The sequence below is a fragment of the Lolium perenne genome, chromosome 7, assembly GCF_019359855.2.
Source record: "Lolium perenne isolate Kyuss_39 chromosome 7, Kyuss_2.0, whole genome shotgun sequence".
Taxonomy (NCBI): Eukaryota; Viridiplantae; Streptophyta; class Magnoliopsida; order Poales; family Poaceae; genus Lolium; species Lolium perenne.
In genome coordinates this window covers 11,341,154-11,367,330 of record NC_067250.2, presented here as the reverse complement: position 1 = coordinate 11,367,330, position 26,177 = coordinate 11,341,154, and the positions used below count along the sequence as shown (strand labels likewise).

At 47.8% G+C, this 26,177-nt stretch overlaps 2 protein-coding genes across 2 annotated transcripts; both read right to left on the bottom strand.

Annotated features, from left to right (window-relative positions):
• Nucleotides 1–4,276: 4,276 nt before the first annotated feature.
• On the bottom strand, nt 4,277–17,169 carry LOC139833509 (uncharacterized). The gene is made up of 8 exons (XM_071823805.1): nt 16,738–17,169; nt 16,402–16,648; nt 16,003–16,236; nt 15,225–15,617; nt 6,176–6,706; nt 5,856–6,091; nt 5,440–5,526; nt 4,277–4,471 (listed from the first exon to the last, which is right to left on the bottom strand). The coding sequence occupies exons 1-8, from the start codon at nt 17,167–17,169 to the stop codon at nt 4,277–4,279; spliced, it is 2,355 nt and encodes a 784-aa protein (XP_071679906.1).
• A 76-nt stretch (nt 17,170–17,245) lies between these two features.
• LOC139833508 (uncharacterized) lies at nt 17,246–18,172 on the bottom strand. Its single transcript, XM_071823804.1, has one exon. It carries the CDS (start codon nt 18,170–18,172, stop codon nt 17,246–17,248), a length of 927 nt encoding a protein of 308 aa, XP_071679905.1.
• Between the last annotated feature and the right edge of the window lie 8,005 nt (nt 18,173–26,177).

Genomic DNA, 26,177 nt, shown 5'->3' with positions numbered 1-26,177 from the left:
CGTAGACTATGCCATGCTTGTCAGATCGGAAAACATGTTAGTTTACCATTTTCTTCTTCACTTAGTCATTCAACTAGACCCTTTTCTCTTCTTCATTGCAATCTATGGACTACACCGATCATATCACCTTCAGGCTATAAATTTTACTTAATAATTGTGGATGAATACTCTCATTTTATGTGGACCTATCCTCTTAAAGCTAAATCCGATGTTCATGATGTTTTTCAGTTCTTTCACGCCTTTGTCCGCACACACTTTAACGTCACAATCGCTACCATTCAATGTGACAATGTCAGGGAATTTGATAACAAAAAGAACTGTGATCTCTTTCTCCCTCATGGAACTGTTTTTTGTTTTCCATGCCCTTACACATCTCTGCAGAATGGCAAGGCTGAGAGGGCAATCCGCACTACTAACAACATCATTCAAACCCTCTTGCTCCAAGCTTCTATGCCTCCCCAATTCTGGGCCGAGGCCATGCATGTCGCCACCCATCTGCTCAACATTCGCCCATCAAAGGCCTGTCCAAAATCAACTCCTCACAAAGCTCTCTTCGGCACATCGGCGACATACGATCATCTACGTGTTTTTGGTTGCCTATGTTACCCAAATGTCGAAGCTCAATCACCGCACAAGCTAGCCCCTCGCTTGGTACCCTGTGTCTTCATCAGCTATCCGACCCAACACAAAAGTTACCGCTGCTATCATCTCCAATCCCACCGCGTCATTATCTCTCGACATGTTACCTTCGACGAAGCCATGTTTCCTATCTCCAATCAATCCCTACCCCCTCTTCCTTCGTACGACTTTGCTCACGACGAACCCATACCTGAATCCCCATCCTCCTTCTTCCCCGGCGTCATCGGTGATCCGATCCCCTCCTCTCTATCGCACCCATCTGTCGCGGCAGAGTTTCCGCTGCATTCTCCTGTCACGGCAGGATTTTCGCCCACTATCTCTGCCACGGTACAGACTTCACCACTCGCCTCTACCATGGCAGAGAACTCTACCTCTCCGTCTGCCGCGACAGACATCACGACCCCTTCCTCTTCCGCGACAGCAGCTGCCTCCTCCCCATCAGCTCTAGCCTCGTCCGCGCCTTCCACCCCATCTCCCTCGCTCCCCTCCAATGTCGTACATGTTCCACCTCCAGCGAATCCGCATTCCATGCGCACCCGTGCCAAATCAGGGTTTCACTTACCCCGCAAGCAACAAACCTTCCTCGCTGCCTCACCTATCTCTCCCATCCCACACACCTACCGCTCTGCCCTTCAGGATCCCAATTGGGCGTTCAATATTGTCAGTGGCAAATGGGTGTTTCATCACAAGTACAACTTTGACGGCACTCTAGCTCGCTACAAAGCACGATGGGTAGTCCACGGTTACTCTCAGGAACACGGTATCGACTATGAGGAAACCTTTTCTCCAGTTGTTAAACCCTCCACCATTCGTCTAGTCCTGTCTTTCGCCGTCTCCTCTCATTGGCCCGTTCATTAGCTCGACATTAAAAATGCTTTTCTCCATGACAATATCACGGAGACTGTCTATTGTCAGCAACCAAAGGGATTTGAAGACCCCTCTGATCCATCTCAGGTCTGTCATCTCCAGAAATCTCTTTACGGCCTAAAACAAGCACCACGTGCATGGTTTCAGAGATTCACCACCTTCATCACCTCTGTCGGTTTTGTAGCCTCATGGTGTGACACCTCCCTCTTGATCCTTCATTCTACCGCTCGCACAACCTATCTTCTACTATATGTCGACAACATTGTTCTCACGGCATCCACTTCCACTCTTCTTCAGGTTATTATCTCCTCCTTAAAAACTGAATTTTCAATGACAGACTTAGGGTCCCTTTCCCATTTTCTTGGCATTTCTGTCACACACTCCTCCTCGGGCATGTTTCTCTCTCAGTGTCAATATGCACTCGACATCACTCACCGCGCCGCCATGGATGACTGCAACACCACCAATACCCCTATCGTTGCAGGCTCCAAATTATCCCTATCCGACGGTGACTCATTGAAGGTCAGACTCACTACCGTAGCCTCGTTGGAGATCTTCAGTACCTGACTCTCACACACCCTAATCTATCTTATGTTGTGCAGCAAGCTTGTCTCTTCATGCATGTTCCTCGCACATCCCATATCAATCTTGTTAAACGAATCATCCGCTACATCAAATGTTCTCTTGATCACGGTATGCTCATCACTCCTACCTCCGACTCCTCTCTTGTTGCCTACTCCGATGCGGATTGGGCAGGATGCCCAGACACTCGTCGCTCGACATCTGGTTTCAGTGTCTTTCTCGGTGACGATCTCATTTCTTGGTCCTCTAAGAGGCAACTTACCGTGTCCTGCTCTAGTACCGAGGCTGAGTACCTAGCTGTTTCCCATGTTGTTGCGGAGAGGTGCTGGCTACGATAGGTGATGCAAGAACTTCATCAACCTATCTCTCGCTCTACTGTCGTTTTGTGACAATGTCTCTGCTGTATACATGTCTGCTAATCATGTGCAGCACAAACGCACCAAGCACATTGAGATTGATATACACTTTGTGCGTGACAAGGTTGCTCTCGGCGAGTTTCACATTCTTCATGTCCCAACAACCTACCAGTTTGCGGAATTTTCACGAAAGGTCTTCCTCAAGCTGTCTTCAAAGAGTTTCGCTCCAGCCTCACCGTCTGTCAGACCGACGATGTGACTGCAGGGGGATGTTAGACAACCAAGTCACGTTGACTCTGAAGACCTATTCTTAGGCTAGTGATAAGCACGATCACCGCACGTTGTGCATGCTCTTGTGCATGCTCCTCTAATGTAGGATCACTACTGAACTTCTCTCTCTCCCTCACGTGTACTTCTCAATATATATTGTTGTACCCCTTTGAGTATGAATACACATTGATTCAGCTGAATATCAAAGCTTACACTTGTTCATACTCTGAAGGGGGAGATCGAAGCCTTACGTTCCAAGCTGTATGCAGAGAATGCCAGTGAGTAGATCCTCAAATAGAAAGGACCTCGCCCCTGTGATCAAGTCCCTCCTTTTGTTGTAATTCCTTCAGCTCTCTTCTTCGTAGGTGAAGAAGGCGGGCCCAGCAGAATGTAAAGGAAGTTGCCGAGGAGACCATCGAGTAGAGGAGTTAGTCCCGTCGATCCCCATTTTTCTATATATGCCTTCTTCGTATGTGAAGAAGACATTATCTAATTGCTTTGTCCTCTCACTTCACGAGCTAATATATAAATGAGTATTTAAGATACTTATGTTGTTAGAATAATTGTGGAATATTAAATACTAGATGTCATTCTATGAGTACATATCTCCAGTTCCATTCAACGGAGACTGTTTTGTGCAATCTCATAATAGGTCCACATGACAACAAAGGATCTAGTCCGTAGTTTATATCTTGGCAAATTCTAGCTTAGAGTGTGTTGGTGAATCTTTTCCCATGCTATGTTAATCTTGGAGCCTTACATGTTCATAGTGGGAACTCACATGTTTGTTCAAGGATGTGGCGCTCTGCCAATCATACAGATAACATGTCAATTGCAATAAAACTCACATGTTTGTTCAAGTGGGAACTGTTGGCAAAATAGGTCAAATATAACCCATAACTGCAATATTTCATAGTTCAACTACTTTATTTGTTCATACAACTTCTAGATAGTTCAACATGACATTGATGTTTAGCAGTTGAGTACGCCGGGAGGTGGCTCTGCCAATGCCACAAATACCAGTTCAATTGCAGTACAACTCACATGTTAGTAATTCAAGTGAAAACTGTTGGCAAAATAAGTCACATATAGCTCAGAACTGCAATATTTCATAGTACAGATCCATGGTTAATTCATAGAACTGCTAGATAATTCGACATGAATTGCAATACGAACTTCAAACAGTCTAAACATAAACATGGGCAGCTAAATTATTACAATTTATTCATCACACATGGACTTGATGCTCTTCAGCTTGGTCTTGTTATTATCATCAATTTCGAGAAGCTCAATAATCTTGCACTCCCAAACTTTTTTTCTCTTTCGTGACATGATCACTTTTCTCACCCCAGATTGCTTCATTCCAAATTCTGTACTTCTCACAATGTTAAACAAATTTTAGCTGCTCTAGTTCATTCGCCAGCTAGCTTTTTCTTCTCCTGCTCGATCTCACATAAATATCCCGCTGATAGTTTCTTATAAAACTAGCTTTCGTTATGTATTGCCGTCCTTGATCCATACTTATTTATTAGGACCCTCTTCGCAGTGTCTGTTCACATCAGCTACCTGGCTAGTGCATGACTTCTCAATCTTTTCTCTTGAGTTAATTTGTAGATCACGTCATCATGCTTAATATCCTGTTCTATTTTAGCATTGTTTACATCATCATATACTGCCCACAACCTAGATACTTCCTTCTGCATCGCATTTAGCCATTCAGGATCCAGCCACTCAACAAAGCCATAGTGCAGGACTAACTAAAGAAATAATAAGAACACATTGAGCTAAAGCTTCCATTAATTTCACAAACTAATTAACACTAAGTATTCTTACTTAGTTTGTACATTCATTAACTTTGGAGAATACTTCTACTTAAGAGAGATAAAGAAATAGTTTGCACATATTACTGCATTAATTAGCTCAGATTTGCACTAATTAGCTTAAATTCTATTAACATATATGTCACTCGCATTCTTGTGTGCATATCAAAATAAACGTCTCGATCCCAATGTTGGTGCCTTCAAAGGCAACACACTTATCCAGCGGTGCCTTGTAAATGCGACATAGGACGCTCTATTCTGCCGCAATTCCGCGGAAATCTGAGTCATGAATGGTTTTTGGTGCGTAGTCTAGGTCGGTGAACTACATATCCCCATGCGGAAAAACAACAAGTCAAAGGTTAATCAAATATGAAATGGGAAATCCCACAGTCGAAAGCACATAAAAACTTGGGGTGTGGGGTGTGAGGACTCACATAATCGACCTTGGGCTTGTAAGAGGTATCGATGTTGCTCCAGCTAACCATGGATGTTGCAGGGACGGCGGGAAGGTAGGGGCGGTGAGATGGAACGGGGAAAGACAAAGTGACACAGACTCTCATTTATGGATGTGTAGAGAAGTATTGGAGATTGCACAACACCAATAGGGCCGGCTGCTCATGTATATATAGAAGGACACATGTACAATTACAGGTACAACCCTGACAAAACACGGGAACCTATACCTAGTACAATATGTTACTCAACACCCCCGCAGTCGAAGGGTCGGCACCGACACATAGACTGGAGCGAAACTCAGGAAAAGTCGTGGATGGCAATCCCTTCGTCATGATATCGGCAAACTGCTGAGACATCGGTACGTGAAGAACTCGAACGCGACCGAGGGCAACTTGCTCATGAACAAAGTGGATGCCCAACTCGATGTGCTTGGTGCGCCGATGATGAACGGGGTTGGCGGAGAGGTAGACAGCCGACACGTTGTCGCAGAAGACCACCGTAGCCTTGTCGATGGGACAAGAGAGCTCGGACAGAAGCTGACGAAGCCATGTGCACTCAGCCACAGCGTTTGCCACAGCGTGGTACTCGGCCTCAGCACTGGAGCGAGACACGGTGGGCTATCTCTTGGAGGACCAAGAGACGAGCGACGAGCCGATGTAGACGGCTAGACGCAGTATCCGCTGGTGGAGCGTCGCGTGTCCGGGCAGCCCGCCCAGTCCGCGTCCTAGTAGGCAATGAGGTCGGTCGATGTCGAGGGCGAAGCATGCAGCGACAAGCCATAGCCCATGGTGCCACAAATGTAGCGGAGAATCCGCTTCACCGTGGCCCAATGAGCATCCCGAGGGGCATGCATATGCAAGCACACCTGCTCCACAACGTACTGGAGCTCCGGACGTGTCAACGTCAAGTACTGGAGGGCACCGACGATGGAGCGGTAGAACGGCGCGTCGGAGGCCAGCGACCCATCACTGGCTGAGAGCTTGGCTTTCGTGTCGACAGGACTCGGGGCAGGGTTGCAGTTAAGAATCCATGCACGCTCGAGGAGCTCGTGGGCATACTTCCGTTGATGAAGGAAGAACCCGTCCGCACGCCGGACAACCTCTATGCCGAGGAAGTAGTGGAGCGGTCCGAGATCCTTTAACGCGAACTTAGCGCGAAGACTGTCGGTGAGCTATCGAAGAAGACCAGCGGTGGACGCCGTCAAGATGATGTTGTCGACGTAGAGAAGCAGGTAGGCCATGTCGTTTCCGGTCCGGTAGACGAACAGCGATGCATCGGAACGCGTGGAGCGGAAACCAAGCTGATGCAGGAAGCCGGCGATGCGCTGGTACCAGGCGCGGGGCGCCTGCTTCAGTCCATACAAGGACCGAGAGAGCAAACACACGTCATCAGGGCGCTCGGCGTCGACGAAGCCGATGGGCTGCTGGCAGTACACCTGCTCCGACAGATGGCCATGAAGGAAGGCGTTCGAGACGTCCATCTGATGCACCGGCCACGCGCGAGAGGCGGCAAGGTACAACGCCGTGCGGATCATGCCCGGTTTGACAACCGGGGCAAACATATCCGTGAAGTCGACACCGGCGCGTTGCCGAAAGCCGTGCACGACCCAGCGCGCCTTGTAGTGCTCGAGAGTACCATCGGAGCCAAGCTTATGCTTGAAGACCCATTTGCCGGTGATGACGGGGCGCGAGGGGGGCGGGGAACCAGCTCCCAGGTCTAGTTACGCTGCAGCGCATCGTACTCCTCCTGCATGGCAGCGCGCCAATGCGGGTCGCGTAAGGTGGCGCGAGCCGAGGTGGGTGTTGACGCGTAAAGCACACGCCCGTTGGGAACCCCAAGTGGAAGGTGTGATGCGTACAGCAGCAAGTTTCCCTCAGTAAGAAACCAAGGTTTATCGAACCAGTAGGAGTCAAGGGCCACGTGAAGGTTGTTGGTGGAGGAGTGTAGTGCGGCGCAACACCAGGGATTCGAGCGCCAAAGTGGAACATGCACAACACAATCAAAATATTTTGCCCCAACTTAACAGTGAGGTTGTCAATCTCACCGGCTTGCTGTAAACAAAGGATTAAATGTATGGTGTGGAAAATGATGTTTGTTTGCGAAGAACAGTAAAGAACAATGTTTGCAGTAGATTGTATTCAGACGTAAAAGAATTGGACCGGGGTCCACAGTTCACTAGTTGTGTCTCTCCAATAAGAAATAGCATGTTGGGTGAACAAATTACAGTTGGGCAATTGACAAATAGAGAGGGCATAACAATGCACATACATATCATGATGAGTAAAGTGAGATTAGTACATAGACCGCTATCCAGCATGCATCTATGCCTAAAAAGTCCACCTTCGGGTTAGCATCCGCACCCCTTCCAGTATTAAGTTGCAAACAACAGACAACTGCATTAAGTATGGTGCGTAATGTAATCAACACAAATATCCTCAGACAAAGCAATGATGTTTTATCCCTAGTGGCAACAGCACATCCACAACCTTAGAACTTTCTGTCACTGTCCCAGATTTAATGGAGGCATGAACCCACTATCGAGCATAAATACTCCCTCTTGGAGTTACAAGTATCAACTTGGCCAGAGCCTCTACTAGCAACGGAGAGCATGCAAGATCATAAACAACACATATATGATAGATTGATAATCAACATAACATAGTATTCCATATTCATCGGATCCCAACAAACACAACATGTAGCATTACAAATAGATGATCTTGATCATGATAGGCAGCTGACAAGATCAAACATGATAGCACAAGAGGAGAAGACAACCATCTAGCTACTGCTATGGACCCATAGTCCAGAGGTGAACTACTCACACATCAATCCGGAGGTGATCATGGCGATGAAGAGTCCTCCGGGAGATGATTCCCCTCTCCGGCAGAGTGCCGGAGGCGATCTCCTGAATCCCCCGAGATGGGATTGGCGGCGGCGGCGCCTCAGTAAGGTTTTCCGTATCGTGGCTCTCGGTACTGGGGTTTTCGCGACGAAGGCTATAAGTAGGCGGAAGGGCAGCGTCGGGGGGCTGACGAGGGGCCCACCCCATAGGGTGGCGCGGGCCCCTCCTGGGCCGCGCGGCCCTATGGTGGCGGCGCCTCGTGGCCCCACCTCGTATCTCCTTCGGTCTTCTGGAAGCTTCGTGGAAAAATAAGACCCTGGGCGTTGATTTCGTTCAATTCCGAGAATATTTCCTTTGTAGGATTTCTGAAACCAAAAACAACAGAAAACAACAACTGGCTCTTCGGCATCTCGTCAATAGGTTAGTGCCGGAAAATGCATAATAATGACATAAAGTGTGTATAAAACATGTGAGTATCATCATAAAAGTAGCATGGAATATAAGAAATTATAGATACGTTTGAGACGTATCAAGCATCCCCAAGCTTAGTTCCTACTCGCCCTCGAGTAGGTAAACGATAACAAGGATAATTTCTGAAGTGACATGCTATCATAATCTTGATCAATACTATTTTAAAGCATATTGGATGAATGAAATGATTCGAAGCAATGGTAAAGACAATGAATAAACAACTGAATCATATAGCAAAGACTTTTCATGAATAGTACTTTCAAGACAAGCATCAATAAGACTTGCATAGGAGTTAACTCATAAAGCAATAGATTCTTAGTAGAAAGCTTTGAAGCAACACAAAGTAAGATATAAGTTTCAGCGGTTGCTTTCAACTTCAACATGTATATCTCATGGATAATTCTCAACACAAAGTAATATGATGAATGCAAATAAGCAAGTATGTAGGAATCAATGCACACGGTTGACACAAGTGTTTGCCTCTATGATAGAAAGAAGTAGGTAAACTGACTCAACATAAAAGTAAAAGAAAGGGGCCCTTCGCAGAGGGAAGCATGGATTGCTATATTTGTGCTAGAGCTTTTATTTTGAAAACATAGAAACAATTTTGTCACCGGTAGTAATAATTCATATGCGTTATGCATAAGACATCTTATAAGTTGCAAGCCTCATGCATAGTATACCAATAGTGCCCGCACCTTGTCCTAATTAGCTTGGATTTACATGGATTATCATTGCATAACATATGTTTCAACCAAGTGTCACAAAGGGGTACCTCTATGCCGCCTGTACAAAGGTCTATGGAGAAAGTTCGCATTGGATTTCTCGCTTTTGATTATTCTCAACTTAGACATCCATACCGGGACAACATAGACAACAGATAATGGACTCCTCTTTAATGCATAAGCATTCAACAACGAATAATATTCTCATATGAGATTGAGGATTGTTGTCCAAACTGAAACTTCCACCATGGATCATGGCTTTAGTTAGCGGCCCAATGTTCTTCTCTAACAATATGCATACTCAAACCATTTGATCATGATAAATCACTCTTACTTCAGACAAGACGAACATGCATAGAAACTCACATGATATTCAACAAAGGTGAAATAGTTGATGGCGTCCCCAGGAACATGGTTATCGCTCAACAAGCAACTTATAAGAAATAAGATACATAAACTACATATTCAATACCACAATAGTTTTTAAGACATTTTTCCCATGAGCTATATATTGCAAAGACAAAGAATGGAATTTTAAAGGTAGCACTCAAGCAATTTACTTTGGAATGGCAAAGAAATACCATGTAGTAGGTAGATATGGTGGACACAAGTGGCATAGTTTTTGGCTCAAGGATTTCGATGCACGAGAAGTATTCCCTCTCAATACAAGGCTTAGGCTAGCAAGGTTGTTTGAAGCAAACTCAAGTATGAACCGGTACAGCAAAACTTACATAAGAACATATTGCAAGCATTATAAGACTCTACACTGTCTTCCTTGTTGTTCAAACCCTCACCAGAAAATATCTAGACTTTAGAGAGACCAATCATGCAAACCAAATTTCAACAAGCTCTATGGTAGTTCTTCATTAATAGGTGCAAAGTACATGATGCAAGAGCTTAAACATGATCTATTTGAGCACAACAATTGCCAAGTATCAAATTGTTCAAGACATTATACCAATTACCACATGTAGCATTTTCTGTTTCCAACCATATAATAATGAACGAAGCAGTTTCAACCTTCGCCATGAACATTAAGAGTAAAGCTAAGAACACATGTGTTCATATGCAACAGCGGAGCGTGTCTCTCTCCCACACAAAGAATGCTAGGATCCGATTTTATTCAAACAAAAAGAAAAATAAAAACATACAGACGCTCCAAGTAAAGCACATAAGATGTGACAGAATAAAAATATAGTTTCACTAGAGGTGACCTGATAAGTTGTCGATGAAGAAGGGGATGAGGCATCCCCAAGCTTAGATGCTTGAGTCTTCTTAAAATATGCAGGGATGAACCACGGGGGCATCCCCAAGCTTAGAGTTTTCACTCTCCTTGATCATATTGTATCATCCTCCTCTCTTGATCCTTGAAAACTTCCTCCACACCAAACTCAAAACAAACTCATTAGAGGGTTAGTGCATAATCAAAAATTCACATATTCAGAGGTGACATAATCATTCTTAACACTTCTGGACATTGCACAAAGCTACTGAAAGTTAATGGAACAAAGAAATCCATCAAACATAGCAAAACAGGCAATGCGAAATAAAAGGCAGAATCTGTCAAAACAGAACAGTACGTAAAGACAATTTTTATGGGGCACTTAACTTGCTCAGATGAAAATGCTCAAATTGAATGAAAGTTGCGTACATATCTGTGGATCACGCACGTAAATTGACAGATTTTTCTGAGTTACCTACAGACGGGGCTGCTCAATTTCGTGACAGTAAGAATTATGTTTCTGCACAGTAATCCAAATCTAGTATCATCTTTACTATCAAAGACTTTACTTGGCACAACAATTCAATAAAATAAAGATAAGGAGAGGTTGCTACAGTAGTAACAACTTCCAATACTCAAATATAAAACGAAAGTGTTGTAGTAAAATAATGGGTTGTCTCCCATAAGGCTTTTCTTTAACGCATTTCAGCTAGGCGCAGAAAGTGTGAATCAAGTATTATCAAGAGATGAAGCATCAATATCATAATTTGTTCTAATAATAGAATCAAAAGGTAACTTCATTCTATTTCTAGGGAAGTGTTCCATACCTTTCTTGAGAAGAAATTGATATTTAATATTACCTTCCTTCATATCAATAATAGCACCAACAGTTCGAAGAAAAGGTCTTCCCAAAATAATGGGACAAGATGCATTGCATTCAATCTCCAAGACAACAAAATCAACGGGGACAAGGTTATTGTTAACCATAATGCGAACATTATCAATGCTCCCCAAAGGTTTCTTTTGTAGAATTATCAGCAAGATTAACATCTAAATAACAGTTTTTCAATGGTGGCAAGTCAAGCATATTATAGATCTTCTTAGGCATAACAGAAATACTTGCACCAAGATCACATAAAGCATTACAATCAAAATCATTGACCTTAATATTAATGATGGGCTCCCAACCATCTTCTAACTTCCTAGGAATAGAAGTTTCAAGTTTTAATTTCTCTTCTCTAGCTTTAATGAGAGCATTTGTAATATGTTTTGTAAAGGCCAAATTTATAGCACTAGCATTAGGACTTCTAGCAAGTTTTTGTAAGAACTTTATAACTTCAGAGATGTGACAATCATAAAAATCTAATCCATTATGATCTAAAGCAATGGGATCGTTGTCCCCAATATTCTGAAAAATTTCAGCAGTTTTATCACAAAGAGTTTCAGCAGTTTTAGCAGTTTCAGGTAGTTTTACACGCTTTGCATTAGGAGTAGAAACATTGCCAACACCAATTATTTTACCATTGATAGTAGGGGGTGTAGCAACATGTGAAGCATCAACATTACTAGTGGTAATAATAGTCCAAACTTTAGCTACATTATTCTCTTTAGCATTTTCTTCTTTTTCCCACCTAGCATGCAATTCAGCCATCAATCTAATATTTTCATTAATTCGAACTTGGATGGAGTTTGCTGTAGCAAATGATTTAATATCTTTATCTTCATTATGCATAAATTTCAATTTCAAAAGATCAACATCAGCAGCAAGACTATCAACTTTAGAAGCAAGAATATCAATTTTACCAAGCTTTTCTTCAGCAGATTTGTTAAAAGCAGTTTGTGTACTAATAAATTCTTTAAGCATGGCTTCAAGACCAGAGGGTACACTCCTATTATTGTTGTAAGAATTCCCAGAAGAATTAGCATAACCATTGCCATTATTAGAATGATATGGCCTATAGTTGTTACCAGAATTATTCCTATAATCATGGTTGTTGAAATTATTATTTCTAATGAAGTTCACATCAACATGCTCTTCTTGAGCAACCAATGAAGCTAAAGGAACATTATTAGGATCAACATTAGATCTACCATTCACAAGCATAGACATAATAGCATCAATCTGATCACTCAAGGAGGAGGTTTCTTCAACAGAATTTACCTTCTTACCTTGCGGAGCTCTTTCCGTGTGCCATTCAGAGTAATTAATCATCATATCATCAAGAAGCTTTGTTGCGGCACCTAGAGTGATGGACATAAAAGTACCTCCAGCAGCTGAATCCAATAGGTTCCGCGAAGAAAAATTCAATCCTGCATAAAAGGTTTGGATGATCATCCAAGTAGTCAGTCCATGGGTAGGGCAATTCTTGACCAAAGATTTCATTCTTTCCCATGCTTGGGCAACATGCTCATTATCCAATTGCTTAAAATTCATTATGCTACTTCTCAAAGATATAATTTTAGCAGGAGGATAATATCTACCAATGAAAGCATCCTTACATTTAGTCCATGAATCAATACTATTCTTAGGCAAAGATAGCAACCAATCTTTAGCTCTTCCTCTTAAGGAGAAAGGAAACAATTTCAATTTTATAATGTCACCATCTACATCCTTATACTTTTGCATTTCACAAAGTTCAACAGAATTATTAAGATGGGCAGCAGCATCATGAGAACTAACACCAGAAAATTGCTCTCTCATAACAAGATTTAGTAAAGCAGGTTTAATTTCAAAAAATTCTGCTGTAGTAGCAGGTGGAGCAATAGGTGTGCATATGAAATCATTATTATTTGTGCTTGTGAAGTCACACAACTTGGTATTCTCAGGAGTATTCATTTTAACAGTAGTAAATAAAGCAAACTAAATAAAGTAAATGCAAGTAACTAATTTTTTTGTGTTTTTAATATAGAGAACGCAAACAAGACAGTAAATAAAGTAAATGCGAGTAACTAATTTTTTTTGTATTTTTGATATAAGAAAGCAAACAAAGCAGTAAATAAAATAAAGCAAAGCAAGACAAAAACAAAGTAAAGACATTGGAAGTGGGAGACTCCCCTTGCAGCGTGTCTTGATCTCCCCGGCAACGGCGCCAAAAATTTAGCTTGTTGACGCGTAAAGCACACGCCCATTGGGAACCCCAAGTGAAAGGTGTGATGCGTACAACAGCAAGTTTCCCTCAGTAAGAAACAAGGTTTATCGAACAAGTAGGAGTCAAGGGCCACGTGAAGGTTGTTGGTGGAGGAGTGTAGTGCGGCGCAACACCAGGGATTCCGGCGCCAATGTGGAACCTGCACAACACAATCAAAATACTTTGCCCCAACTTAACAGTGAGGTTGTCAATCTCACCGGCTTGCTGTAAACAAAGGATTAAATGTATGGTGTGGAAAATGATGTTTGTTTGCGAAGAACAGTAAAGAACAATTTTTGTAGTAGATTGTATTCAGATGTAAAAGAATTGGACCGGGGTCCACAGTTCCCTAGTGGTGTCTCTCCAATAAGAAATAGCATGTTGGGTGAACAAATTACAGTTGGGCAATTGACAAATAGAGAGGGCATAACAATGCACATACATATCATGATGAGTAAAGTGAGATTCAATCGGGCATTACGAAAAAGTACATAGACCGCTATCCAGCATGCATCTATGCCTAAAAAGTCCACCTTCGGGTTAGCATCTGCACCCCTTCCAGTATTAAGTTGCAAACAACAGACAATTGCATTAAGTATGGTGCGTAATGTAATCAACACAAATATCCTTAGACAAAGCATTGTTGTTTTACCCTAGTGGCAACATCACATCCACAACCATAGAACTTTCTGTCACTGTCCCAGATTTAATGGAGGCATGAACCCACTATCGAGCATAAATACTCCCTCTTGGAGTTACAAGTATCAACTTGGCCAGAGCCTCTACTAGCTACGGAGAGCATGCAAGATCATAAACAACACACATATGATAGATTGATAATCAACATAACATAGTATTACATATTCATCGGATCCCAACAAACACAACATGTAGCATTACAAATAGATGATCTTGATCATGATAGGCAGCTCACAAGATCTAACATGATAGCACAAGAGGAGAAGACAACCATCTAGCTACTTCTATGGACCCATAGTCCAGAGGTGAACTACTCACACATCAATCCGGAGGCGATCATGGCGATGAAGAGTCCTCCGGGAGATGATTCCCCTCTCCGGCAGGGTGCCGGAGGCGATCTCCTGAATCCCCCGAGATGGGATTGGCGGTGGCGGGGCCTCAGTAAGGTTTTCCGTATCGTGGCTCTCGGTACTGGGGTTTTCGCGACGAAGGCTATAAGTAGGGGGAAGGGCAGCGTCGGGTGGCTGACGAGGGGCCCACCCCATAGGGCGGCGTGGGCCCCTCCTGGGCCGCGCGGCCCTATGGTGGCGGCGCCTCGTGGCCCCACCTCGTATCTCCTTCGGTCTTCTGGAAGCTTCGTGGAAAAATAAGACCCTGGGCGTTGATTTCGTCCAATTCCGAGAATATTTCCTTTGTAGGATTTCTGAAACCAAAAACAGCAGAAAACAGCAATTGGCTCTTCGGCATCTCGTCAATAGGTTAGTGCGGGAAAATGCATAATAATGACATAAAGTGTGTATAAAACATGTGAGTATCATCATAAAAGTAGCATGGAACATAAGAAATTATAGATACGTTTGAGACGTATCAGTGGGCACCGGTGATAGGGCGGAGGTGGACGCGTCAGCAGGTGCCGGTCCGGTCGAGGAGCCGGTTGGATAGGCCTGGTGGCCGGGTGGGCCGGCCGGTGGTCCGGTTGGACCGGGCGGCCGACCGGGCGAGGGGGCGAAGGCCCCTGGACACCACTCCGGTTGGCACCGGTCTGAGGGCCGGTTTTGATCGGGCCGACCGGTTGTATGCCCGGTTCGACCGGGTGGTGGGCCAGCCAGGCCGGTCATGGGGCCGGTTGGACCGGCTGGGTGACCAGGTGGGCGGTTGGGAGGTACACCGCCATCATGCGGCAGAACACTGTTGCCGCTGGCCCAGAAGGCAGACGCGGCGGACGGGGACGCCATGCAGATGTACTGGTCGGCGGGGTAGCGTGTAGACGGCCGCCGCACGCCCGCGCATGCGCGGGTGAGAATGGGCTCACGGGGCGCAGCGAGGCGGGCGACGAGGCGGCCGATGAAGAGGCGTTCGAAGGAGACGCCGCGGGCGACGGGGGCGTCGCGGGCGCCGGGGGCGCCGCGGGCAACGGAGACGCCGAGGGACCAGGCGGGGCCGGCGCAGAGGGAGCCGCCGCGGTCAGTCGTTGGCGCACGGCCACAAGAGGGCCAGCGGGCGCCGGGGGCGTCGTCGGAGGTGTCGCCAAAAGTCCCTGCTGAAACGGAAGAACCAACTCGTCAAAGTACACATGCCGGGAGGTGAGGACACGATGGGAGACTGGGTCGTAACAGCGTTAGCCGGTGGTGTTGGCGGGGTAGACGAGAAACACACAAGGGAGAGAGCACGGCGCAAGCTTATGCGCGGCGGTGGCAGCAGTGTTAGGATAACACCGGCAGCCGAAGATGCAATCATAGGCGGGCGGCGCACCATAGAGTAGGTGATGCGGCGTATATGACCAATACACACGACACGAGAGGATGTTGACGAGGAGAGTTGTCGTGGCAAGAGCATCCGGCCAGAATCGTGGGGGCATGTATGCATGGAACAGAAGTGTGCGGACGCAGTCGTTGAGGTACGAAGCATCCGTTCGGCACGACCGTTCTGTGGAGAGGTGTATGGACACGTGAGGCGGAAGACGGTGCCATGGGCGGCGAGAAGTGAGCGAATGGTGATGTTGTCGAACTCTTTGCCGTTGTCGGTTTGTAAGGCGTGGATGTGGCGACCGAACTGAGTGGAAACGAAGGCGAAGAAGGTGGTGAGGGTGGCGGCAACATCAGATTTACGAGAAAGGGGAAAAGTCCATACAAAATGCGAGTAATCATCAAGAATCACTAGATAATAATTATAACCAGAATTACTCGGAACAGGCGAGGTCCAAACATCACTATGAATAGGTTGAAACGGAAAATACGCGACTGTGGAGGAGGAACTAAACGGGAGGCGAACATGTTTGCCTAGACGACATGCTTCACAAGAGTGGGCATCCGTTTTATTACAAGTAAAGGAGAAGCCTTGCATTATTGGACCAAGAGTGGCGGAGCTAGGATGGCCGAGGCGGGCGTGCCAGAGGTCGACACCGGCGGAGAGGGCGAGAGGGCTGCTGGCGGTGGTGGAGGCCGAACCAACAGGGTACAGATCGCCGGGGCTGTCACATCGGTGGAGGAGCATCCAAGTACGACCATCCTTGACAGAAAAACCAAAGGCGTCAAATTCCACAGTCACAGGATTATCACGACAGAAAGACTTAACGGAAACAAGATTTTTAATCAAGTCAGGAGAAACAAGAACGTTATTTAGAGAGAGAGAGGAGTGGAAGTGGAAGGAAAAGAGACGGAACCGGTGTGAGTAATGGGAAGAGCATGACCGTTGCCCATGATGATGCGAGAGGAAGTGGAACCGGGTGTAGAAAACGAGAGGTTACCGGGGTGCGCAGCCATATGCGCGGAGGAGCCGGTGTCCATGAACCAGTCGCCACCGCCACCATACGCCCCAGCGGAGGGGAAACTCTGGAGGGCGGTCAGGAGCGCGGGGTCCCACGAGGACGAACTCGGGGGGCGGCGTAGGCCGGGGAGGGCTGGGGCGCCACGTAGAAAGCCTGTGGGTGGCCGGATGCGGCCCCATGATGCCCAGGTAGGGAGCACGCGACACGGGCATGGAGTACGCATGAACAACCCGGGTCCACGGATTGTGGCCGGCAGTCCATGGAGGAGGGGCGGTGTGCTGAGGTGGATGAGGCGCGGGGGCGGTGGCGTTGGCGCCACCATTGCCACCGCCGTTGCCACCACCGCCACAGCGACGACGTCCGCGGCGACCACCGCCAGAAGTAGCTGCCTGCCCGGTCTAGGGGCCGGTCTGACCGGCCTGGGCACCGGCTGGACTGGTCCACGGCCTGGTCTGGCCGGCCTGGTGACCGGACTGGCCAGTCCACGGCCCAGTCTGACAGGACTGGTGACCGGCTGCGGGGAAACCCGGCGGCGGACCGGTGGGGCAAGGCGCGGGGGTGCGAGGCGCGGGAGTCTGGGCACCGCGGGAGAAGCCGGCGACGAAGGCTGTATGGTCCGCCCGAGCCCGGAGATGCTTGAGGCGGCGCTCCTCGAGGCGCAGGTAGGCCACGGCCTGCTCGAAGGTGGGCGTGGTGAGGAGCGTGAGGTTGGAGGCGGCGTTGCTGAGATCCTCGCCGAGACCCGCCGACAGGGTGGAGAGCATGATCTTGTCATCGATCGGATAATCCAAGTCACGGAGCTCGTCGGAGAGGCCCTTCAGCTTGAGGACGTACTCGTCGAGAGACTGGTCGTTCTGGTGGGTGCCGAAGAACTCCTGCTGGAGGAAGGTGACCTGCTGAATTTTGTTGTCGGTGAAGAGGCCGGTGATCTTAGCCCAGACCGTGTGTGCGGAGTCGCCGTCACGGACGACGCTGCGGAAGATGTCATTGGAGACGGTCTGGTAGAACCAGCGGATGATGGTGGCGTCGATCGCGAGCCACTCGGGGTCGTGCGGCATGGCGAGGAAGTCGATGGTGCCGTCGACGTGATCGAGGAGGTCGATGGTGCCGTCGACGTGATCGAGGAGATCATACTCGCGGAAGAGCAGCCCGAAGTACGTCTTCCACGGGAAGAAGTTGGCAGCGGTGGTGGAGAGCGTCACCAGCACGCGCTCGGCGATGGGGATGTCGCGAATGACGGCGACGGAGGGGCCGGCGAAGGGGTTGCTGCTACCGGAGCAGGAGGAGTTGAAGTGGTCGGAGCCGGAGGAGGAGAAACCGGCCATGACGGAAACGGTGGTGGTGGTGGGAGGCGGAAGCGGCTAGGGCTAGGGTTGGGGTGGAGGGCGGCGGCGCCCGGGGTGGGGAGGGCGGCGGCTAGGGCTAGGGGTGGGGTGGAGCCGGCGGCGCCCAAGGAGGGGCGGCGGCTAGGGCTAGGGAGGGGAGGGGGCGGCGGCGCCCAAGGGGAAGGGGGCGGCGGCTAGGTCAGGGCCGGAGGGCCTCTGATACCATGTAGAGAAGTATTAGAGATTGCACAACACCAATAGGGCTGGCTGCTCATGTATATATAGGAGGACACATGTATAATTACATGTACAACCCTGACAAAACACGGGATCTATACCTAGTACAATATGTTACACAACAGGATGGATGGAGGAAACGGGGAATGATTGGCTGGTTTTTAACCCTCATAGGTACGAGTGACGTGAATGTTATAGCCGTCGTTGCTTATGGTAACGTCCATCTCACATATTAAAAAAAAACAAGTCACACCACCACCACCGTACGAGTGATCTGGTTTCGATATAATATATGATGATCTGGTACTTAGTATTCTTAATTAGAGTTCATATATGGTGAATGCATACATGATGTGGTGCTATTTGTGTTGTGCAAAGAATCTGTGATTATTATTTAGTTCTTGAACATAAGGGGTGTTGTTATGGTACTGTTATCACCAGAATTTGACCAAGTTGGAGGTGGGCCACGATCAAGATAAGCTTGAAGGTTATATATGGAGAGAATACGAAGATCGGCCTTATATGCAAAGTTGGGCTAGATTGCCCATTTATCTGTAATATATTAGATCGTATCTTAAGTTAGGAGTTAGAGTTTTACCCGTGCACGGTTAGGTGCACGTCTGAATTAGAAAGTCCGCTGGACTATAAATATGTATCTAGGGTTTATGGAATAAACAACAACTCACGTTCAACCCAAAACAAACCAATCTCGGCGCATCGCCAACTCCTTCGTCTCGAGGGTTTCTACCAGGTAAGCGACATGCTGCCTAGATCGCATCTTGCGATCTAGGCAGCACAAGCCCCACGTTGTTCATGCGTTGCTCGTACTGAAGCGTCTTTGATGGCGAGCAACGTAGTTATCATAGATGTGTTAGGGTTAGCATAGCTCTTCGTATAACATGCTTACGTAGTGCAACCCTTGCATATCTAGCCGCCCTCACATCTATCTCAGGTGTGGGGGCGGCACCCCGCTTGATCATTATTTAGTAGATCTGATCCGTTACGATTGCTCCTTGTTCTACAAGGATTAGTTTAATATCTGCAATAGTTAGGCCTTACAAAGGGGGGGAGGATCCAGCGGCACGTAGGGTGGCGTTCGCAAGTCCTAAACAGGATGTTCCGAGGATCAACTTCATTGTTGATTTTTAGGCCTTGTTTAGGATCGGTTTACGATCACCGTGCGTGGCCGCGAGGCCCAACCTGGAGTAGGATGATCCGATTATGCGGTGAAAACCCTAAATCGTCGTAGATCTCATTAGCTTTATCTTGATCAAGCAGGATCACCATATATTCGTGCACCCCGTACGAATCATGGGTGGATCGGCTCTTTGAGCCGATTCACAGGATAACCTGAGAGCCGATCGAGGCTCTATTTAATGTTTACGTGTATGCCATGCAGGAAACTAAGCGAGGCATCCCCATCACCTTCCTGACCAGGTATAGGTCAGGTGGCACGCCCTTGCACTTCGCATCGGACGTGTGACCAGAAGAGCATTGCGGGCCGTCGCTCGGAGGGGTCTCAGCCAGCCGCAGCTCTAGGCTCTTCCCGGCTCTACCGTGTTGACAGTCGCTGCCCACCGGTGGGTTTTGGCAGTCAACACATTCTGGCACGCCCGGTGGGACCATCGTCTACATCAACCACATCGCCATCTACATCTGAGATGGCGGACGGCACGCCAGTCACCTACGAGGAGCTGCCTGACGAGCTCAAGAAGAGATATGACGAGATCAAGGCCACCCTCGAAGCCGACCTCATCGGCTCATATCACCGAACCCGTTCGCATGGCGTCAGGCGGAAGGGGTTCTCACCGGAAGGCGCACTCGATGAAGTGGATCTATCTGTCCCATCAGAGGAACGTACCAGGGCCGTGCGCCAGGAGATTGGTGGCATGGTGGCTCACTCGTTGCGTCTCCATTCCGAGAGTCTGGTGAATACTTTGGAGCATGTCGCCGTTCGGATGATCAAGGAGGTCATGAAGAATCAGCGCTCTTCATTAGAGCCAGCTCTCGGGACCTACCGAGGAAGAGTGCCACTTCAGCCCCGTCTGCCGTTGTCGTGCACATCGGCGGCACCAGGAGTGCCTAATTCACCGGCGCGTACCGTTGACAGGATTAACGGTACTTACCCTGGGAGGTGCCAGCCAGGACACTCGGTCAACATCAACATGATAGAACTGGGGCACCCCCTTGATGAAGATAAAGGCGAGGGCAACTGCTCTCGTAGCAAAGATAAGGAAGAGGCTGCTCCATGCGATTGGCCCCGACACCGCCAAAACATCTTGGTGCTGATCAAGGTAGAAGCCGACGCTAGTAATCGGCCCGTAGTATCCGTATCACCTGCTCTCCCAGTATGTGGCGTCGACCTCACAGGTGACGGAAAGCTAGGGTACGGGTTCACATCAGCTGATGAGCTAGAGGAAGTCGACATCGGTCCTGGGGATAAGCCTCGACCTACTTTTATCAGCAAGAAGTTAGATCCACAGCTCAGGGGACAGATGATAGCCCTGTTGAAGGAATACCCAGATTGCTTTGCATGGGATTACAGGGAGATGCCTGGGTTGGACAGGAGCATCATTGAGCACCGGCTCCCCCTGAAGAAAGGATTTCGGCCGTTCCAACAACGAGCACGTCAGATGAGGGCTGAAATCCTGGAAGAAGTCAAGAAAGAGATCGAGAAAATGTTGGCCGCCGGATTCATCAGGCCATGCAGGTATGCTGAGTGGATCTCCAGTATCGTTCCGGTGGAAAAGAAGGACGGCCGATGGCGCGTGGCCATCGATTTCTGAGATCTTAACAGAGCCACCCCAAAGGACGAATACCCAATGCCTGTGGTAGAAACGTTGATAAACGCCGCTGCTGGCCACAAGGTGTTGAGCTTCACGGATGGCAACGCCGGTTATAACCAGATTTTCATGGCTCCGGAAGATATACACAAGACCGCATTCAGGGTACCAGGGGCGGTAGGCTTGTTCGAATACGTGGTCATGACCTTTGGGTTGAAGAATGCTGGTGCAACATACCAACGAGCCATGAATTATATATTTCATGATCTGATCGGCAAGTTGGTGGAGATCTATATCGACGACGTGGTGGTCAAATCGGTCTCCATGGAGGGGCATTTGGACGATCTACGGCGCGTCCTAGACCGAACTCGGAAATTCGGGCTAAGAATGAATCCGAAGAAGTGTGCTTTTGGCGTGACGGCTGGTCAATTCCTAGGTTTTCTGGTTCATGAACGGGGAATTGAGATCGGCCTGAAAAGTCAGGAGGCGGTGCGTACCATGCAGCCGCCAACCACGAAAAAGGAGCTCCAACGCCTCATCGGCAAGATCAATTTCGTCCGGCGGTTCATCTCTAATCTGTCAGGACGAATCGAGCCGTTCATGGCGCTGGTGAAGACTAAATCTGACGACGAGTTTCACTGGGGGGCAGAACAGCAACAGGCGTTTGATGAAATTAAGCGATATCTGACGACGCCGCCTGTGCTAGTTCCGCCCCAGCAAGACAGGCCATTCTACATCTACCTGTCAGTAGCTGACACGTCCATTGCTTCGGTGGTGGTGCAACTTTACGATGGCGTTGAGAGAGTCGTTTTCTACCTCAGCAGAAGGATGCTGGACGCGGAGACAAGATATCCTGAGGTCGAGAAACTTTGCCTTTGCCTGTTCTTTACCTGCACCAAGCTTCATCACATCCTTCTGACGGCAGAGATCATCGTCATCTGTAAATCAGACGTCGTCAAGCACATGTTGTCAGCCCCTGTTTTGAAAGGCCGACTCGGTAAATGGATGCTTGCGCTGTCAGAATTTGATCTCCGGTACCAGCCTGCGAAGGCAGTCAAGGGCCAAGCGTTGGCCGATCTCATCGCTGAACGGATTAGTACCAATATAGCAGCACTATCCATACGTGCATGGGCTATGTTCTTCGATGGATCGGTTTGTGACGATGGTTGTGGCATCGGCATTCTGCTCGTGTCGCCTCGGGGGGCAGAATACTCCTTCTCCATCAGATTATCTGCCCCTTGCACCAACAACGCAGCAGAATATGAGGCAATACGTAAGGGAATGGAATTGCTATTGGAAGCTGGAGCGGAAGCTGTAGAGCTCTTTGGGGACTCAAAGTTGGTGATTAACCAGCTCACGGATGAATATAATTGCGAAAGTGAATCGCTTTTCCCATATTGGGTGGAATGCCGTGAGTTGATGACACAGTTTCGGTACATCAACTTTAATTGGATCCCAAGATCCCAAAATACCGATGCCAACAATCTCGCACAAATGGCGTCAGGCTACATAGATATAGCCGACGGATCGGAAGTTCAGATACAATTCCTGGAACAGAATGATTGGAGAGCCGAGATCTTCGATTATTTAAAAGATTCGGCTCGGGGGGCACCTAAACGGGTAAGATACAAAGCCATGAAGTATGTCCTTATAGGAGACGACATGTTCTACAGGACATTGGAAGGGTTGTTACTCAAGTGCCTAGGACCGACTGAGTCTAATCGGCTCTTACATGAGGTGCATGAAGGCGCCTGTGGAACGCATCAGTCGGCTCATAAGATGAAGTGGTTGATCAGGCGATCATGGTTTTATTGGCCCGCTATGCTTGAAGATTGCTTCAATTATTACAAGGGGTGCCAAGCATGTCAGATGTTTGGAAAGATTCAGATGGTGCCAGCATCAGCGATGAACCCCATCATCAAGCCTTGGCCGTTTCGGGGGTGGGGCATGGATATGATCGGCAAAATCCATCCGGCGTCAAGTAAAAAACATGAATGGATTTTGGTTATCACAGATTACTTCACCAAGTGGGTGGAAGCCGTCCCTATGAAAAAGGTGAAATCAGAGGATGTGATCAAGTTTGTGAAAGAACACGTCATTCATAGGTTTGGGATCCCCCAAACTATCACGACCGATGGAGGTTCGGTCTTTATTTCTAAAGAATTCAGGAAGTTCTGTGATGACTTAGGGATTAAACTGATCCGATCATCCCCATACTATGCTCAAGCTAACGGGCAGGCCGAGGCGTCCAATCAGAGTCTGATCAAGCTGATCAAGAGAAAAATTGACGAGAACCCTCGGGATTGGCATGAGAAGTTATCAGAAGCATTATGGGCCTACCGCATGTCGTGCCATGGAGCTATAAAGACTTCGCCGTACCAGCTTGTCTATGGACAGGAAGCCGTATTGCCTTGGGAAATTACGGCTGGATCAAGACATGTCACGTTTCAGAATGATCTGACAGCTGAAGAATATGCAGCTTTGATGAGCGACAATATTGAGGACGCAACAGAGCTCAGGCTCTGGTCGTTGGAGAAGATCAAGGAGAATAAAGCCAGGGTGGCTCGTGCTTACAACAAAAAGGTTAGGCCAAAGGAGTTCCAAGTTGGTGATCTTGTGTGGGAAGCTGTGTTGCCATTGGGAACCAGGGATAAGGCATATGGCAAATGGTCCCCTAATTGGCACGGTCCGTACAAAGTTGTCCAGGCTTTGAAGGGTAATGCATACATGCTGGAGGAGTTGAGCGGCGAAAAGTTCCCAGTGGCTGTTAATGGTCAACACCTCAAGAAATATTTCCCAAGCATGTGGGATGATGGACAGTAAGATGTGGGGGCCGATTTCAGAATCGGCCAGTAAAAAGAAAAAAAAAATCACAGCCGATGCACAGACATCGACTTGAGAAAACGTATGGAGATTAACAGTATGCAAGTACAGCCGATGCACGGGCATCGACTTCAGAAAACAAAGCCGATACGCTGATATCGACTTTAGCGAAATAAGTTTAGATCAGCAAGGCCAGAAATCGGGATACAAGAGACGAATCTCCTAATGATTGCTTAGGGATTCAATCTAATGGTTTGGACGAGACTTAGGCCTGTTTATACAACAGCTTGGCCTCAGACAGCAATATGAGCCGATGTTCTGCTATCGGCTCCCTGTACGGCGACTCCGTTCGACAATCGGCAAGGGGGCGAAGTTACTTAAGGGATTTTCTTCATTGATAAGGGGATTTCTTACAAAGAAAGAGCCGATTTCTCAGGAAGGAAGAACAAAAGAAGGGTCTATTGACCAATCTACTACTGCTAGGCCTACACTAGTAGATCCTAATCTACGGGCCATCGCTTCCTTCGTCGTCATCCTCGGAACTCTCATCGGCACTGCTGCCGATGGGTTCCTCGTCGCTGCTCCCATAGCCCTCTACGGGAGCTTCATCTCCGTCTTCATCGTCGCTGCTGTCGTCGTCCCACCACATGCGGAGGCGTTCGCTGGCGGGTAGCCCTCGAGGGAGTCATCGTCGTCGTCGTCTTCCTCTTCCTCTTCTTCAGAGGTGGGGCAGTCGTCCCAGGGGGACTGATCTTCCTCGCTTTCCGACTCCAGTTCCCCGACGGCAAGGAACTGAAGGTCTTCGTCCCCGCTGGTCAGGGACTGGTCGTCTTCGGACCAGATGGAGGAGGCGTGGTCCTCCAGGTCCCATGCTTCTGGAGCACGGATGTCCGGCGGCGTCTCGCGGGAGGAGGAGGACCCGTAGGAAAGCTCGGAAGAGGAGTCGTGGAAGACCGACAAGGAAGAGGAAGAAGAGAAAGACATGGCTGTGGGAGATTGAGGGTTTTTGGGTGCCGATGGCCAGGACAGAGTAGGATGATGAAGTGGCGAACTGCTCAGAGCGGTTAAATAAAAGGGGACTATGGTGAAAGAATTCAATGCCACAGCAGTTTTCGAGGAGGCAGTGCCCAAAGACAACGGTCAAATCACGCGGAACAGTTGAGAAGACAGGGCATCATGACGAAAAATGCTGCAATGGTTCTGCTCTGCCACGACATGACCCGACGAAAGAAAAGCGTAATGATTTTGGAAATATCATTTCCAAAACCAGGGGGGCATGTGTTATCACCAGAATTTGACCAAGTTGGAGGTGGGCCACGATCAAGATAGGCTTGAAGGTTATATATGGAGAGAATACGAAGATCGGCCTTATATGCAAAGTTGGGCTAGATTGCCCATTTATCTGTAATATATTAGATCGTATCTTAAGTTAGGAGTTAGAGTTTTACCCGTGCACGGTTAGGTGCACGTCTGAATTAGAAAGTCCGCTGGACTATAAATATGTATCTAGGGTTTATGGAATAAACAACAACTCACGTTCAACCCAAAACAAACTAATCTCGGCGCATCGCCAACTCCTTCGTCTCGAGGGTTTCTACCAGGTAAGCGACATGCTGCCTAGATCGCATCTTGCGATCTAGGCAGCACAAGCCCCACGTTGTTCATGCGTTGCTCGTACTGAAGCGTCTTTGATGGCGAGCAACGTAGTTATCATAGATGTGTTAGGGTTAGCATAGCTCTTCGTATAACATGCTTACGTAGTGCAACCCTTGCATATCTAGCCGCCCTCACATCTATCTCAGGTGTGGGGGCGGCACCCCGCTTGATCATTATTTAGTAGATCTGATCCGTTACGATTGCTCCTTGTTCTACAAGGATTAGTTTAATATCTGCAATAGTTAGGCCTTACAAAGGGGGGGAGGATCCAGCGGCACGTAGGGTGGCGTTCGCAAGTCCTAAACAGGATGTTCCGAGGATCAACTTCATTGTTGATTTTTAGGCCTTGTTTAGGATCGGTTTACGATCACCGTTCGTGGCCGCGAGGCCCAACCTGGAGTAGGATGATCCGATTATGCGGTGAAAACCCTAAATCGTCGTAGATCTCATTAGCTTTATCTTGATCAAGCAGGATCACCATATATTCGTGCACCCCGTACGAATCA